Genomic DNA, 18,114 nt, shown 5'->3' on the forward strand with positions numbered 1-18,114 from the left:
TTGTTGCATCTTATTACAGGGCACATTATTGCATTTCTTGAATGTGATTAACTACGACACCTATTGCAACTGGTTGAGGTTGTTTCCCTTTCTCCCTGCAGAGCATTCTTTTCTTAGGTTTAATCTCTGTATTGTTGTTTACAGCATGAACCTCAGATTTAGGATTTCCTCTTAATTTCTTTTTTTAAAATTTATTATTCCCCAGTAGGGACAAGTCAACAACACTTAATTTCTTGTACAAACTTCTCTGAATGCTCTCTCCCTTAAGCAATATCTATTGCTGCATTAAATGAACTATCCCTACTAGCCCATAACATTTCCTGTTCTTTCTTGTTGGATACACAGGCGATTGATGGTGGTCGGTAATTAAAATATTTTCTTTTACCCCTTTTTTGCTTGATTAAAACAGTAACCTTTCGATCACAGTATTTTTCTTCCATACCTTAGATCCATTTGTTTTATGACATATTAGTAGACATCTAAATTACTAGTTTGTACTCAAATGGGTAGATTTTTGTATTCTTTTCACCCGAAACCACCTATGCGATGCTTTAACAATGATCACTTTCTTTATGGTATGCAATCTTCTCCCTATAATATCTCAACGTAGGTTGGGCACAGAGCTTCCCATGCCCCCCATTCCCATCCCCAACAATCCATAGGTGGTTCATCTGGGCTAGGTAGAAATGGTGACTGTGGTGGTGGTACTACTATACTAAACATACTTGTGGTAACACAATAAAATAATTCAAGTGGTCACCATTTGGAAGAAGAGAAGAATACATTAAACAAAGAAATATGACAACAAAAGTAGTCATCGTTGCCTACCATCACTGTGATCCTGCATTTCAGAACCTTTCCCTGATGTAATTTCCATTTACAAATTTCCACACAAAATATCCATTTGCATCAAGTAATGTTCCAGAGTCCTCCATTATTGTCAAATGTAGTGTTTCATGGGTATACTCCCTGCCCTATGCTCATCCTTCTTCAGTAATAAAAGGAAATGTTTTAACTCGTTCTATATGCAGGTAAACAATGTTTTACCATGGCTTGAGAACAGCTTTCTCTGTATACTGCACATTTTTCCTGAATACCTCCAACAAGATAGTCGGAAAATGTGACTTGAGAGATGTACACTTTGTCTCAGTTGCCTCACTAAAACAGAAGCATATACCCCCCACCTATAGCAACACAGAAATGGTGGTTACCTCAAAAAGGAGGCTGTGCTTTTTCGCCATGTAGAACCCGCAGGACTCGACAATCGTCAGTTGTGTACTTTAAAAAAAATGCGCTGGACTTGAAAGATGCCAGTGGCACGCAACAATGATCATAACTGGTGGGTTAATATATTTTCTTCTTTTTTTACCAGTGATTGTGTGTGGCAGCACTATTACCTTGTGTCTGCGAAATTTTCTGCAGATGCTTTTCCTTCTTTTATTTATTTGTTTTTTTCCCAGTGAGTTGGCAATTTTCAAAGATATGGATTCTGCGTTTTTCAAGTACTTGTGATGAGCTATTCATTCGTTAAAACTCTAATCTAGGCCCTTTTGGTTCACAGCCATACTCTTCTGGGCTATCTTTGTCACCTTGACGTTGAGGTGTTCTTTTGAAAATATTTAACACTGATTGACATCTTGTCGTGGCTCAAGCCTCCTAGAGGGGCAGGTGTGGTGCAGCTTTGAGGTAGGATAAAGTAGCTTCTTGTGTACGTAAATATGGCTTCCAGGTTTTTCTACAGAAACGGAGGTTTAGTTTCATGTTATTTCCTCGTGTGCTACTGAGCTAATGGATCATATCTTGCTCATCTTAATCGTGGACCTTGTGGTTCACTTTAACTGTTATGTGCCTATTTATCTAACTAGGGCTGTATGTATGACTTGCCATGGTTAATTACCATTTAATGAATGTCGATGCCAAATGTAGATTTTTTTTCTCTATTAACCGCATGCGTGCGGTCGATATTCTGCTGCTGCGCTGGGATTTACAAAAACCCATTATTCATGACGAGCTGGGCTCGTCATGAGCGTGCGAGGAGGCTACCTCATGACGAGCCCAGCTCGTCATGAGCGTCGAAGGGGTTAACAAAGATTTGATGAAGTAGATTTTAGTAGTCCGAAGATTTTCTTCGCACTAATGAACTTGCATTGTAAAATATTGGTGTTTGGGTAGTAGTAATTGGTACTGGAAGTGTCTTTGTTTAAATATTCAACCTTGAACGATCATCTGAATATAATTTTGTTGCTACAAGAAGTGAAACTTCTGTAAAACGCATGAAATTGGGCAGGCTGCGAAGTGTTATTGGTGTAAATTGTGTTTTTAATATTCCTTTTGAAAAGCATTTGTGGAGAAAGGCTAGCTTTGTGGCCAAGTGATGCCAAGTTTTAGTACATAATTGACTTCATCTCTACCCACTGAGGTCAAAGTAGTTTATACTGGCCAAAAGTCTATGTTAATTGCTTCCTGGAAATGCAGATTTTTAAGCCTGGCTAGACTTACGTCCAACAAACCCTTTTAACAGATTCTTTTGTGTCCTAGGTCTTTCCAATATGATGTCAGATGGAGAGTTCTTAAGAACCAGCTGTGGGTCCCCAAACTATGCCGCACCAGAAGTCATTTCTGGAAGGTAAACCTTGGTGCATTATGATACATTATTGTAGTAGTTTACACTCCTCCTATCTCTTATGGGTGACAATTATTTCTTCCATAAGCAATTAACTTTGTGTTATTTTACAGATTGTATGCAGGTCCAGAAGTAGATATCTGGAGCAGTGGTGTCATTTTGTATGCATTGCTCTGTGGAACTCTTCCGTTCGATGATGACCATGTGCCAACGCTTTTTAAGAAGATCTGTGACGGTATCTTTTATACTCCTCAGTATCTAAACCCTACTGTAATTGGCCTTCTCAAACACATGCTTCTGGTCGATCCCATGAAGAGGGCAACGATCCGAGACATCAGGCACGTATGTTAATAGTCCCTGGTGGCACCTATTAAAAGTACTGTACTTTTGCTGGGGGCAGCTTACAATGAAAAGATGAAAGTTTTTTTAACGTCCTATCAAACTCTACATTATGATTGTTAATCTGTTATGTTTGCGATTATTCAGCCCCCGTGCCCCCTGTCTTTCTATTTATAGAATACTCCAGGAATAGCGAGGAGCACTCTATAGGCTTAGTTACATCTGTTTATTGATGAACAAGCTATTTCTTGTATTCCAAGTCCACAGTCAGTGATTTTTGCGAAGACAGTCCATTTGTTGGGCATCTGATTGAAACTGAATATTTGAGGCATTTTTTACATTTGGAGATTGATAGGAATGTATTATACAAAGCTTGGGAGCACTGAATGAATTGTCTTTGTAATTCTAGAGTGTATACTTGAAATATGGGGGTAGCTTAGTTATCTAGGAAAGATTTTAGTAAACCTGTAGAATGCATCCCTCGCTTCCTTGAATCTTGCAAAGTGGTTTATTGGAGATTCTGGATCTGTTGAATTCCATGGGGTTCTCACGACTTTTGGATAGATTATTCGAGACCCAATATATTTATGCAATTACTGATAAAAACGTGTTTATTTATTTCTATTGTTAGACTTTGTATAAAGCACAGGGGTGTCTTGTGAACATCCCCTTCCACCGAGACTTTGGTGTAGGTATTTTAGCCTAAAGACATTTTTTAATGGTAAATGCTGATTTGGTTACGGAACAGCCCAGTGATCACAAATTAAATGGTAATTGTAGATTTTAGCCCTTGAAAGAGGAGAGCAGTTCATTAAGCAATTATCTTAGTCTATGGGAGCTGATTCAGTCATTTAAGGCATGCATTTACTAATACTAATTGTACTACTACATGTAGACATGAGGCACAGTGCATGAACAGTTGATGTCCCACTCGGATGTAAGCAGATAAAGCTCTCCAGCCGTTAACGGTTTCCTTTTTTGTGTCTGTTTGACTGTTTGTGAGTTCCTGAGACGCAATCCAGTCCTATTTCCCACAATCCAGTGATACACATCCAGGATAGTTTGAAGGAATTGAGGACTAATCTTTGTAGAAGACTTCCTAATATGGATCTTCTACAGCGTTTAAGTCATTAGCGTTTACTATAATGGGATTGGCCCCCCCCTCCAAATGTTTATCATCCCAGTCACTCTTCAGTCATTAAGCCCGAGACCTGGGTATGGTATCTGCGTTAAGATGACTGCTAATCCAAAGTAGTAGCCTCAGTAGGGTTCTAAAATGTTTGATACTCCTCATTTCTCACTTTAATTTGAGGCTATTGACCATCAAACTGTTAGCCGTACATTTCCATTCAAGTCAGTCTGGTTTCAAATGGAAATGTGAAGCAAATTAATTTTGGTATCTTTTCCTTTGTCCTCTTTTTGTGTAGGGAACATGAATGGTTTAAACAGGAGCTTCCAAAGTACCTATTTCCCGAGGATCCTTCATACAGTACAAACATGATTGATGATGAGGCATTAAAAGAAGTGTGTGAAAAGTTTGAATGTCCAGAAGATGAAGTGCTCAGCTGTCTTTACAGTCGTAATCACCAGGACCCTTTGGCAGTTGCTTATCACCTAATTATAGATAATCGAAGAATAATGAATGAGGCCAAAGACTTCTACTTGGCTACAAGCTCACCTGAAGCCTATATGGATGAACCTAACCTTCACAAGCCGCATCCTGAAAGGGTGCCATTCCTGGTAGCTGAAATGCCTCGGCCACGGCATACACTGGATGAATTAAACCCTCAAAAATCAAAACACCAGCTAGGCGTAAGAAGGGCCAAATGGCATTTAGGAATAAGGAGTCAAAGTCGCCCAAATGACATCATGTCTGAAGTCTGCCGAGCGATGAAACAGCTGGATTATGAATGGAAGGTAAGAACCTAAGAGAACGTTTATTTGTCCAGTAGATCAGTGAGTAACTGGGTAGGCTAGACAGATTCATCTAGAGAGCTCAGTACAGAAGATGTGAAGGTGTTACCAGATAGTACAATATACTATGGTTCCATGTATATGGTACTTTTGTATATTCAGGTAAATAGCTCAAGGCAAGAATTCCTTTGAAAGCTTTTTTCCCCCAGTGTCGGGCTGAGCACCTATTCTAAAATTTTATATACAGCACTTTCGAAGTGTTTGTACTTTTGGATACGTAACAAGTAACTGTAATATGATCTTCTATAATCATTTAAGTTATGGTGCAATTATGAGGCAGTGTTTGTAATTGTCACAGGAACTCCACTGTTTCAATATAGGACCATATTATGCATGTTGGCTATTATGTAACTTTTTTATATTGCTCATCTGTATTGGGGCAGTTAGCTTGATGTTGCATTTTAGAAATGGAAAGATTCTTTAGAAAACGAAAAGTTTCTATCTGTACAAAGGAAGCTTGTTGAGGCGGTTCTTTGCAAAGGAACAGATAGCCATGTGCACTTATTGCGATTAGAATGTTGAAATTGTTTACCTTTTATGGATAGAATATTGATTGCATTATGGGCAATGGTAAAGCTGTGCAGATTGGTTTGGCCTCTTTCGTTGTTTAATGACAACCATCTCTTACAGTGACCCATGAAATATTTTACGGTCTCTGTGAAATATAAAGTTTAATCACTGCTAAAAGATTATGGGAGAATTAAAAACTGCACTTCCATAAGCTCCATACGCTCAGATTTTTGTGTCGCACTGCATGTGACATGCATCCAGTGTGAGTTCAGGGTTTTCTACAGTCGTCATTGAAGCATCTGTTACTTTAAAAACAAAACGAACATTTACTTATTTACATTTTCATACTTTCAGAGACATAAGGGCTTCGAAGGACATTTCACCTTCTTATCAACTTAATCTCGTTCTGGCTAAATTGATCTGCCACTTTGAAACTATTCAGACGGTATTCTTACAACCGCTTTTGTAGAAGGCAGCCTTTCTGGTTGCAGTCACTTCTCCAAGTTTGATTAGTGAGAACTTCCTAGGAACTCTATGGTTTTCGACTCCTAATTGTAAGGACTCCACAGTGCAGGAGGTGCATTGTCTGGAAAACAATATTAAAAAGCAAGAGAGCACATGTATGTTGAGAATAAAAGTAATTCATTTAATACAAAGGAAATAATTACTTTCATGCGAATGAAAAGGAAAATCCTATATGAGGTTATCAGCATACAAGAATGTCTAGATGCATATAATCCGTTCTACGGGAATATAAAATGTGGTCGCCAAAAAACTGTCTAATGTAGCTAGTCTTGTATCCTTTGACCAGAACGATTACAGATTGTTCTAATGCATCCAGAAGGATAAAGTCTCTTGGTATGGAGTTCTGTTCTTTAATGGTGCATGAAATAGGCACACCGTCTCTGATAACCATTCGGAAAACACTGTAAATAAATTAATGTGAAATTACATTTCTTCGCATGTTTAGGTAAAGCGTGTTGACACTTAGAACATTGAAACCTGTGTGAAACTCCCAATGCTCGGAAGTGCCTTCTATTTTTTTATTTAAACTGAACAAGCGCCAATACTGTTTCTCATGTTTTATGATCCAATCTATACAATCATGTTGCAAACCAAGACAACATGTGCACCAGCCTGCTAATTCTGTCTGAATTAATCATTTTTGTTATTAGTTTCTCAAAAGAATTTTTTTCATTTTTGACTATTAAAATTTTTTAAGATCACAACACATTAAGACATACATTTATATCAATAACAATATATCCCATAAAGAATCACAAGCACTCTCATTCTGTTTTCATCCACTCAATCGGTTTCTTAAGCAACGTTCTCACACATTCAAAACCCCAAAATATTTTTTCTAATTACAATACTATTCAACTTTGAACATTTGAAAACAAAGCCATAGAACTCAGTACTATCCACATTTCATCATTTTAAACAAAATGGAAAGATCGATTTAAACATTCTTACAGCATTAAACGGTCTACGCGTTTCAAACTCTTATTAGTAGAGTTGTCCTCAGGACCATATAACTGTGAAAACAAAAACAGACCGATTTTGTTTTACCCTTTTCTATTTCTAAGTGGCAGCTCCCACCCAATTGCCTCTAGTTCCACTCTTACCTTAACTTGATCTGAGCTTACTCAACCCATCGTAAGACACTGTGTCAAAAAACAAAAACAAAAACAACTGTAAGGTTGGTGGCGGCATCTCAGTAGCCGCAACTATTAAAAGCTGCTGCCCAAACTTACTTCCATCTCATCTACTTCTGCCCGTGGTGGCTTCAAACTCTTCTCTATGCCTGCAGTGTCTAAAGAAATGAATGAAGTGACACTCATAAATCTACTCGCTACGCTCATGGTGGTAAAACGTAAAAATGCACCCAAACACTCACTTTCTATGATTGGATGAATACTTCGCAGGTCTTCTCTTTTTAATCTTTTTTTTAGTTTTTTGGGTATCACTCCGTAGGTTCCTGTTGTAAAAAAGCAGCCTTATAGGACCTTATTTGCCTATAAGACCGCATTGATGGAAAAGGGGGTAAATGTTCCTTCCTCAAGAGTTACCGGTTCGCAATCAAGCGCCGCACTGAGAAGAACGGGCGTCCTGTCATGTTGTGATCAGTACCGCGAAAGCGCTGCGTCCGCTATTGTACTCTGCTTCCTGGTTCAAAGAATCATGGGAGTTGTGGTCCGATGGACTAATTCGCGGTAGGAGGTTTGAAAGCTTTTTGATTGAGCTACTTCTTATGCACAGAAAACTGATTGAAATGTGCACATCCAGTTTTTCAAAGTGATTAATGTTACAGATGCCTCGAGTTACGTAAACTCTTATCTGAATCCCGTTTTTTTTTTGTGCTCGAAGGGGTATGTGTGGGAAAGCCAAGTGGATAGTGATTGGAGGATGTAAGCGAGATTCTGCATCTCCTTACACCTAATATTTTGCAGATGCAACAATTGTTAAGCAAGATAAAATCTCCGGTTGTATGAACTTTATTGTGCTTTTTTGGGCGTACTTCTTTATCAAGAAATAAAGCTTAGACTCATGGGTGTTGTGGTCCAATAGGCTGATTCGCAATAGGAAATAAAAAACGTTATTGATTAAGCCCATCCTTTGGGCACGGAATGCCGATTGCAATATAAATGTAAAAATTTCCAAAGCATTATTCTTAATTACACCCCGAGTTGTATATAATGGGACTGAATATCTAGATCTCGGTTTTGAGCTCGAACATATATGTAAAATGGCCAAATGGACGGTACAGCACAAACAATTGTTGTATAAATTAGGCCTCCAATTGGAAAAAACTTTATTTTACTTATGAGGCGTGCTTCTTTGTGAGGGAGTCTTTTCCGTTACTCACAGGTGTCGATGCAGAAACGGGCGAAGCAACAGGTAGATGGATTGGTTGTTCTCAAGTATAGATATTTATATGCATTCTCTCTGGCAGGTAGATAGACTCCGGTGGGGGGGGATGGAGTTTATTCTAGTGAATATTGGTATGCATTCTCTGTGGCAGGTGGATGGACCCATGTGGTAAGCTGCAGCTTATTGCGGTATCTTAATTCTGTACAGACGTGTTCAGCTTAATCTATAGATTTCCGATAGCTCGTTTAAGCCATCAACGGCAGTGTTAAATTTAACGATTAGCAACGCTTCTCCTTTAGATAATTTCACGTCTAGATCTCCACCTCTGATATCATTCTCCACCTTTGAGAATTGTCCAAGACAAATCTTTGTCAGTATGGTTGTTTAGTCACCAGTGATTTACCAGCGGGGCTGTTTGAATATTTTTGTTAATCCTTGATTTGTGTTGGGAAATCCGGGTTCTTATTTCCTGATTGGTTTTCCCTATATACAACATGTTGCAAAGACATTTTATTCCGTAGACCAAATACCGTGATTTACAATTCGTGAAGGTGTCATGTTTCCAATAGATGTTGTTGTGTTCGAACAGACTGCCTTCGTGGTGGCGCAACATGTACACGTTCCGCATTTGTGATGGCCCTGGACCCGAGGGAGCCCAACAAAAGATCTTACTGAGATTGGACTCCTTTGGGGTAGTGCTGCCCGCACCAGAAGTAGCTCAATCAAAAAGCTTTCAAACCTCCTACCGCGAATTAGTCCATCGGACCACAACTCCCATGATTCTTTGAACCAGGAAGCAGAGTACAATAGCGGGCGCAGCGCTTTCGCGGTACTGATCACAACGTGATTGGATGCCCGTTCTTCTTCTTCTTCTTAGCGCGGTGCTTGATTGCTAACAGGTAACTCTTGAGGAAGGAACATTTACCCCCTTTTCCATTGATGCTGTCTTATAAGCAAATAAGGTCTTAAAAGGCTGCTTTTTCACAACAGGCACCCACGGAGCGATACCAAAAAACGACAAAAATTTTACAAGAGAAGACCTGCGGAGTATTCATCCAATCATAGAAAGTGAGTGTTTGGGTGCATTTTTACGTTTAACCACCGTGAGCGTAGCTAGTATATTTATGATTGTCACTTCATTTATTTCTTTATAAACTGCAGGCATAGAGAAGAGTTTGAAGCCACCACGGGCCGAAGTAGATAAGACGGAAATGAGTTTGGGCAGCAGCTTTTAATAGTTGAGGCTACTGAGATGCCGCCACCAACCTTACAGTTGTTTTTGGTTTTGTTTTTTGACAGTGTCTTACGACGGGTTGAGTAAGCACAGATCAAGTTAAGGTAAGAGTGGAACTAGAGGCAATTGGGTGGGAGCTGCCACTTAGAAATAGAAAAAGGTAAAACAAAATCTGTCTTTTTTTATTTTCACAGCTATATGGTCCTGAGGAGAACTCTACTAATAAGAAGAGTTCGAAACGCGTAGACCGTTTAATGCCATAAGAATGTTTAAATCGATCTTTCCATTTCTTTTGAAATGTGGATAGTACTATGGCTTTGTTTTCAAATGTTCGAAGTTGAATAGTATTGTAATTCGAAAAAATATTTTGGGGTTTTGAATGTGTGAATGTGTGAGAATGTTGCTTAAGAAACAGAGAGGATGAAAGCTGAATGAGAGTGCTTGTGATTCTTGACGGGATATATTGTTATTGATATAAATGTATGTCCTAATGTGTTGTGATCTTAATAAATGTAAATAATTGTCAAAAATGAAAAATCTTCTTTTGAGAAACAAAAATAGTGATTAATTCAGACAGAATTAGCAGGCTGGTGCACATATTGTCTTGGTTTGCAATATGATTGTATAGATTGGATCATAAAACATGAGAAACAGTATTGGCTCTTGTTCAGTTTAAATATAGGTCGGAAGCTTGGCCTTACTGTTGGGAGCCCGAACCCAGTGGCGTTAGCAGGGAAGTGGCTTCTAGGCAAAATCATAAGAGGCAGAATTATAAGCGAATATAATATTAACATTTTTAAACGCTTTGATGTAGATGTGCCTCCTGGATTCGTTTTGTGGATCCTAAAGTTTAAAAGGGTTAAAAGGGTGGTGTTTCCACTACTCCCTAGAGCATGGGTCCTCGTAAACATTTGTCATGGGGCAACAACTTATGGTCTTTGGTGTGACCGATGGCCGCACTCTGGGAGTAAGGGGTCCTAGGTGGGTCAGGGATTGTGTAAGAAGGTCTAAAAACAATTTTAAACTGGCAAGCATTTAATTGCAGGTTAGCTAAAGTTAGGGAGGGGGGAGAGAAGGTCTTCAGATTTTTGACATTCTGGAATGAAAAGGTCATAAATTACAGCTAATACCGGTCTTATGAACCACTAGCTTTTGTTTTCTGGGTGTCAGTATTTTCTTAAGTAGACCAATGGCATTTAGCATTTTTGGCGTTGATCCAAAGTTTAGTCCCGTGAAGGCCTAGCAGTTTGAAAAAGTGCTAAGTCCAAGGTTTGTGATGCAGACTTTTTCGAAGCATGTTAATGACGGTTTGGTTTACAATTTTATGGATATATTTGAGAACAAGGGGATCCAATAAAGTCGAAAAGGGACCTTGGGAGTTAATTCTTTCAGACAACAGTGGTCCCTTACATGAGAGAGAATTAGGAACAATGAATATAGACTCAGTCGTTACTATATTGATTTAACATGTCCAGTCGGACAGAGGTCTGATATTTACTTGTAATTAATAGAGAAAAGGTATTACACAGCAATACACAAGGTGGGGCACAAGCCTGAGCCCTACTTAGCTCATGAACAACATACAGTAAAGGACAAAACCGCGAACAAAGGGCTTTTAGGCAAAAGCTTAAGGTTTGTTGCACCGGTAATTGCACAGTGTCCAAGTGCAACAAAACACAACCTACACCTTCACACTTTAAGTACTAATAAGGTTTGGAATGTATAAGGTGTTTACAAATTGTCGACGGCGTTTCGATCCGTTAAAGCGTTACGCGGATCATCATCAGGACATAGATATTATGCCTAACCGGAAGCCTCAATTGCTGAAATAGTGATGGCGGGACGTGGTGAACCGCGATGCGAATAGGATCCAGTGGGAATTGAGAACTCAGACGTGCGGAGAGTTCAGGAAGTTCTCTAATGGATTCTGGTAGTGAGCGTCAGCAAGTTAGCCAGGTATGGATAGCCATTACTGCATGATCGCAGGTTCTGTTAGTTGATTGCTCAGGAAGTGGGCGGCGACATGATAGCCGGGCAAGTAATTGCAGAGCTGCACAATCACGGGTTCTGTGAGGTTAAGTCCTTTAGCATTTCTTTAGCAGTATGTTGGGTGCTAAAGATAGCCTGAGCTTGAAATGAAGAAATTTGCTGCCTTTGTAAGTTTATTCACTTTACATTTGACTTAATTTATATTTTAAGGTTGTAAACCCTTACTACTTGCGTGTCCGAAGAAAGAATCCAGTGTCTGGCACATACACCAAAATGAGCCTCCAGTTATACCAGGTGGACAGCCGGACCTATCTCCTTGATTTTCGCAGCATTGATGGTATGTTGGGTGACTTGGGAAATGTACAATGTGTTTATTGAACTAGATTGTTCTTCGTATTTCTACTTTGTCCAACGTTGGATCTTTTATAGCTTTGCATCCCTTTTTTAATCCCCCTTTAATCTGGAAGTAGGCATTAAAGCGTGACGTTTTTAAACCTAACCCTGCAAAATGACCATTTCCAGTAGACACCTTGGTCCAATTACATATCGGGCACACTACATCTTTTTTCACAGTGGGTCATCCTCCACTCTGTGTGCATTTGTACAGACCTGCCCGTTTTCTCAGTTAACCAAAACTGGCCTTCCCAGCACGCAGCGCAAATTCTGACAGTTTGTGCCAACACTAGTGGGAGTACATTAGGTAAGGAATGGGACACTTAAACTGCACATTAGTCTTTCACTAGAGGCGGAATTCCCTTAGCAACCATCTGCTTTGGGTTAACAAACCACCCACCCTCTCCCTTCCGTTTGTTGCTGTACCCCCCTATAAGAGGTTGTCTTGGGAGGGGGTCCTTCTGACCTCCAAACGAACTCTCTAAGGTTGTCCTAGGGGGGGGGGTGCACCATCTGTGTGCCACCTCTAGGGCCCATTATCAAATACTTATTTCGCTTCCAATTCTATAAAAAAAATTCTGGTGAATTCAAACCAGAGTTACTAGCCGTGCTTAATTTGAGCCATTGTTTGCCGATGGGGCCCACCTGCTCTCATTTTTGGGGACTGATGCTTATTTTCCCTCATCAGACACTGACCGTGAGCAAGAGAGAAACACACAAAGGGGGATGGGGAGGGAGGGGGAGAAGTAAGAGCCAGGAAAAAGACGCAAAATGAAAAAGCGGGAACCCTTACGAGTGCGATAAAGGGTTAGGGAGTGTCTAATTGTGAATGGAAGTGGCATGCGGTGGATTCAAGACTTCTCAACCTTGGTATTCGGTGTGCTGACATTTAAAAGCACCAGGCGCGGGTTTCTGAGCAGAGCTTTGGGTACCAGCACTTATTCTATTACAAATGAGCTACTGATTACTTGTGTAATTTCCTCAGACCGTCCTTTTGACGTGGCCATTAAATTGGACATTATTGCCCACAATGAGAAATTTTGATTGAAGTGAAGTGCTGTAGAAGAATTCATCCTTTTTATGTATTGCTTTTTTTTTTTTTTGAATAACATTCCTGCTAATTTTCCATTGCCCTCTTTCATGTGTTCAAAAGAGGCTTCAGTACAAGGTGTATAGCAAAGTGAGTATTACAGCCTTCGGATCTAACCGCAAACGAGGTCTTATTGTGAGATAAATAGTAGGATGCCTAGGTAAATGTAAACTCTAATATAAATAACCCTTGTGGAGGGTGCCATTTAAAGCAATGTTTTCCGTGTTCTCTGAGGATTGCCTTCTTAGCATATGGAAATATTAAAATATGGTCGTGATTGTGTAACCTCTGAACCACAATTAAACGGAAATAACATTTTTGTCCGATAACATGAGGTGAAATCCAGCCTAAATGTTCTTGCAAATATTTTTATATACCTCCTACCCCACACTCCCCACCTCCAAACCTGACTAAGCTAGGCTTAGGTACAATTTACTATGTTTTAAAATATAGTGCTGGTCAGTTTCAGTGATGTTACACTAAATCAGTGCCTTTCACGAACAAAGCACATGATGCTTGCAACAGTCTTGGTAATGAGGTTCCATAGGGTGCAGCGCTAGTCTAAAGAGCTGGTCATTCAGATGCCAGCCATCTATCATCAGCCCTGCCAAGTATCCCGCATCATGCGTTAGACATACGCATTTCAGTGAGGTGGTCCGCATTACCGCACTGAAATGCGCAGTCACACATTTATTGCACCTCAGCCAAGCCTGAGCGCTGCTTTTAATTAGCACTGACAGACTGAGTGAAAGCCGGCAGGCATCGCTCGTGTTTGTGATGCTTCAGTAGACTTGGGGGCGCGGCGGGGTCAACTGGCTGAGGCTACATTGTAAAACATACACTTATGCGCGTGGCATTCTCAGATTCACGTGATGTCAGTTATGAGAGTGTGTAATGATTTGCCAAATCATGGCTGCTGCCAAGACGGCCTGGAAACATTGCATACCTGTCCACCAAAGCCCGCACCGTGGGGTGCATTCATTGTATTTGTATTACCAGGCCTTTGACATGGCTGACCCGGGACCTCCGCCGACGCCAGAGTGGTGGTGCCTCAGCAGCCTGAACTGGGGCCTCATTGCCGTGTGAGTCAAGTCCCGGACCGCGCATATTTCCAGGGGAGAGTCAGCGCGGCTGGAGGCCTGTTCCGGTCACAGCACTCACTCCGGTACCTCAAAATGTATTCCTTTTAGAGGCAGAGCGCGTCATCATTCCGAGCCTATAATTGTACACCACAGCTCAGTTACAGCCTGTTGCTCGCAGTTGAGTTCAGAGTCAACTTAGGCTGCTCTTCTGTGCCAGGTAGAGGCCATGCATACGCTGTTGCGGGCAGAGCGGGTTCAAATTAAGCACTGGTTAGTCAACTTTTTGGACTGACAGTGTACTACTCTGCTCGGTGCTGCCCTTAACACCTTTAGGAGGCACGCGCAGGTCAGGCCGCCTGGGGGGGGGGGAGGGGTGTATGAGGTTCGGGGCTGCTGATCATTCCCTGTCCTGGGTTCACATGACCACGCGTGACTGCTAAAGTGTGTTCATTTTATGAGAGCGGGGACCCTAGTAGTTAAGTTTCTCCTGAGGTGGGATGGACCGCGGTGGGAGCGTGTGGCAGTTACACATTTGTTTCTTTAGTTTTAGCGGCAGCCACTACTCTCACTGCGCTGCCTGTGCCCAATTGGTCAGGGTGCCTCATCATGCCGCTACCTGCGACCAGCCTTCGTCTGAAACGAGAGGTCGCATTATAGACAAAGTGTCATTACGGAGAGGCTGCGGAGTGGCTCACTGAGGTATTAATCGTTTTCAAACTTTACAGCCTGACAGACACTGAGCCTGTAGCTCTGCTCACTGCTCTCTTGCAGGCTTAGGGTGGTACCACGGCGTGTTAGGCTCCGTTCAGCTCTTTATTCATTTATTTATTTAAAGCACTGACCGTATTTAAATATAATTTCGGGCCCTGACTGAGGGCCTCCAGTCCACGTGCGACCTCTCAGTACTGCTCTGCTGTGGAGGACATCACGCTCACACTGACACCAGGCAGGAGGGTTTTTCAGTCCTGCTGTGCCCCTGCTGCCTCCCCAGTCCTGGTCCCCAAGCAGAGATTCCCGTGGTCTGGGCGTGCCTGTGATACAAAGCATTCTTCACCTGCCCTGGCTCCATGTGTGTTCCGGGAATGGTCTGGGCACTTGTGTCCGTCCAGGTGAGCGCTGTGCTGTATCCCCTCTGGTATCGCTTTGTTTGCCCTAACTTGACAGGGAATGCCCAGACGTGGATCCCTTGCTAACTTTGCCACTGGATTCAAGATAGCCTGGCTGATTGGGTTTATGAACCCGAAAACGGTCCCAGGATGTTTGTTTTCTGTCTAGGGAAGACATGGCTTGGCAGTTCGGGCTGGACTGTTCCCATGAGGCACAGGGTCAGACTGATTTGCATATGGCCATGTCTGAACTGGGGTGGTGGAGTGAGCTAACAAATGATTGATTAAACCCAGATCAGTTGACTGGGGGTGATTGTTTGATTTGCTCAAACATTCCATCCATCATCCCCTTTGGTGTCGCTGTATTATTTGAAGAGTCACTGTAGGCCTGTTACTTCTTGATGATTGAACTAGCAGCTGGGAAGGTGGAGTCTGCAGCCTGTCAACTCTTTAATGCAGCCCTGAGCCCCCAAAGTCAAGAGAGGCCCAGTGTCTGCTGCTATCAGAGCAATGCCAGCACCAATTCAGACGATTGTCAATTTAGCAGAACCCATTAATCGCTAAAGTTGGTTAGTGGCCTGTCCAGAAGGGGCGCTCAATCCGTGCCCACAGAGTGATGTCTGCAGTTGGAAGAGTGAGGTATAGCTATGAAACATACAAAAAGTGTGTTGCTTATCCACAATACATATTTACTCCTCTGGAGTGTTATTGTTCTCCCATTAAATATTACAGCATTGCTGAGAATTGCAGATGCTCTCCCTTTTAAATTAAAGTAGTGCAGGTACTCAGTACCACTCACCATCTGCCCTATTACAGCAATCGTTTACTGGAGGACGTTTGGATTTAATGATCACTCTGATAAGGTACTGTAGCATGGAATAGCAATTATACACTGGGTGGGGCAGTGTCCATGATCTGCTTTACTGTGGTGCTAGCAGGTATAAAGTGTAGGATTTGAGGAGATTATGCTAGTGTATGAGAGCGTTTTGAAGAGGAGAGTTACTGTTTTGATGTTATGTTATGTTAAAGCAATTTGTAGAGCGCTACTAACACCTGAAGGTTTCTTGGCGCTTGTGCTGAAAAGGCAGGGAGAGAGTGAGGGACAGAGCTAATTATAGGCCTCAGTGAACAAAAAAGTTTTAAGGAGGGATCTAAAGCTAGGATAGGAGGAAGACAACCTCAGGGGGAGGGGAAGGGCATTCCAGAAAAAAAGGGGCTAAAAAAGAAAACCTGAGTCCACCATGTTTCTTCCTCTTAAATCTTGGGACTGATAGCAAGACCAGTTGAGACGAGCGAAGGTTGCGTGAAGGGGCATATGGGTGAAGGAGAGAGGAAATGAAGGAGGGTCCGCCGCCTGCAAGAGATTTTAAAATTATGCAGCCTAGTTTGAACTTGCAGCGTGCAGTGACCGGGAGCCAATGAAGACTTTTTAAAAGAGGGCGGACATGTTGGTGTCTGGGTTGTCGGAAGATGAGGCGGGCGGCTTGATTTTGAATCAGCTGGAGTCTCTTGGCTAAATAGTCAGGAATGCCTACATAGAGCGCGTTGGCGTAGTCGAGTCTGGAATTGACTAACGCTAACAAGGCTAAGGTAAGAGCCTCGGTAGTAAGGAGGCGTGAGATTTTGCGAATCTTCCTTAGCTGAAAGTGGCTAGAGGACACTACTGCGCTGATTTGGGGTTTCATAGAAAGATCGCTACTTATGATAACCCCCAGGCTTTTGGCTGAGTTCACTGGGCAAGGGGGGTTGCCCAAACTGGACGGCCAAAAAAAGGGTTGCCAGGGATGAGAAGGCCCCCCGACAAGATATGATGGAGTATGGGCATGGGAGAAAGCTGATGAAGGATGTGGTATTGCTTTTGGCACAAGTTGAGGCAGACTGCACCTCCATTGCTTATGCTTTACAGCAGTTTAAAGATAATGTTAGAGGTTCTCATTGCTCAAATGGGGTAATTTCTACAATTTATATATTTCCCTCTTTGCCGTTTTTTTTGCGAGAAAGTGTCGCTCGTACTCATTGAATGTCACTCATAACTAGTGAAATTCTGAAAATGTCACACATGTCATCTGAAACCTTGGCAGCTATGTACCATTCCTCCAGGACCTTGAATTCAGTGACATTTCAGAGGATAGTAAAGAGGGTGGGTACTGACTGTGAGAAGTTGGCCTAGCATATGAAGCCCATTATTCTAGTGGGCACCTTGCACCAGTCCAAATGACCCTTATTGATGGTTGGTTTAGACAACTTCATAGAAAGTTATCATAGTGGTAGCTGTGGAGAGCAGCCTTCAGGCTAAGTCTTGAAAGAATGTAAAGCAGCTTGTTTTACCAGTCTATAATCTCATGAATGATCAAATGAAAGGAGAACCACACCAGGTATATATGCAAATATGTATTTATTCTAAACACACCCCTCTAGTTTCTTTATGAGGCTAGAGGTAAAAGTACGATACAATTATTTAATTAGCACACAGTAAATTAGCACAGTATACGTTTTGCCCTAGGGGCCTCACAAACCATATACTAAAAGTGGTATAAGTACTGCTTTGAGCATAGAGACAAAGCCTAGGACCTGTAGAACCGCTGGAGCAACCAGGAACCACCCACGGTAGGGACGCAGGAGACCCACGTGGGACACGTGCAGTGTCTAAACACAGCCGCAAATCACCATTGACTTCTATGGAGGAAGTTAAAGTTAGAATTTTAAAGAATAAGGACACTTCGGAGTGGACTATGGTAAAACCCCTTCAGTACTGGACACTTCGAGAGTCAAGACCCACGGGAGCACCAAAGTACTTGTGTTACCTTACCCAGGGAAGCCAGGTGCATAGGTGTCTTTTCGTGTCTGGTTTTGTCATCGTTTGCTATGGAGAGCTGCAAAGAAGTGCTGCAGGCGACCAG

The 18,114-nt window shown here is 41.8% G+C and overlaps 1 protein-coding gene across 1 annotated transcript in view; it reads left to right on the top strand.

Annotated features, from left to right (window-relative positions):
• The window catches only part of PRKAA1 (protein kinase AMP-activated catalytic subunit alpha 1), a 222,908-nt gene that overhangs the window by 154,724 nt on the left and 50,070 nt on the right, over positions 1-18,114 (top strand). The window contains exons 5-8 of the mRNA XM_078674999.1: positions 2,539-2,626; positions 2,737-2,961; positions 4,390-4,879; positions 11,754-11,880. Of these exons, the coding sequence (XP_078531125.1) occupies positions 2,539-2,626; positions 2,737-2,961; positions 4,390-4,879; positions 11,754-11,880 (930 nt within the window). The remainder of the gene's footprint in view (positions 1-2,538; positions 2,627-2,736; positions 2,962-4,389; positions 4,880-11,753; positions 11,881-18,114) is intronic.

This window comes from Lissotriton helveticus, chromosome 2_1, assembly GCF_964261635.1.
Source record: "Lissotriton helveticus chromosome 2_1, aLisHel1.1, whole genome shotgun sequence".
NCBI lineage: Eukaryota > Metazoa > Chordata > Amphibia > Caudata > Salamandridae > Lissotriton > Lissotriton helveticus.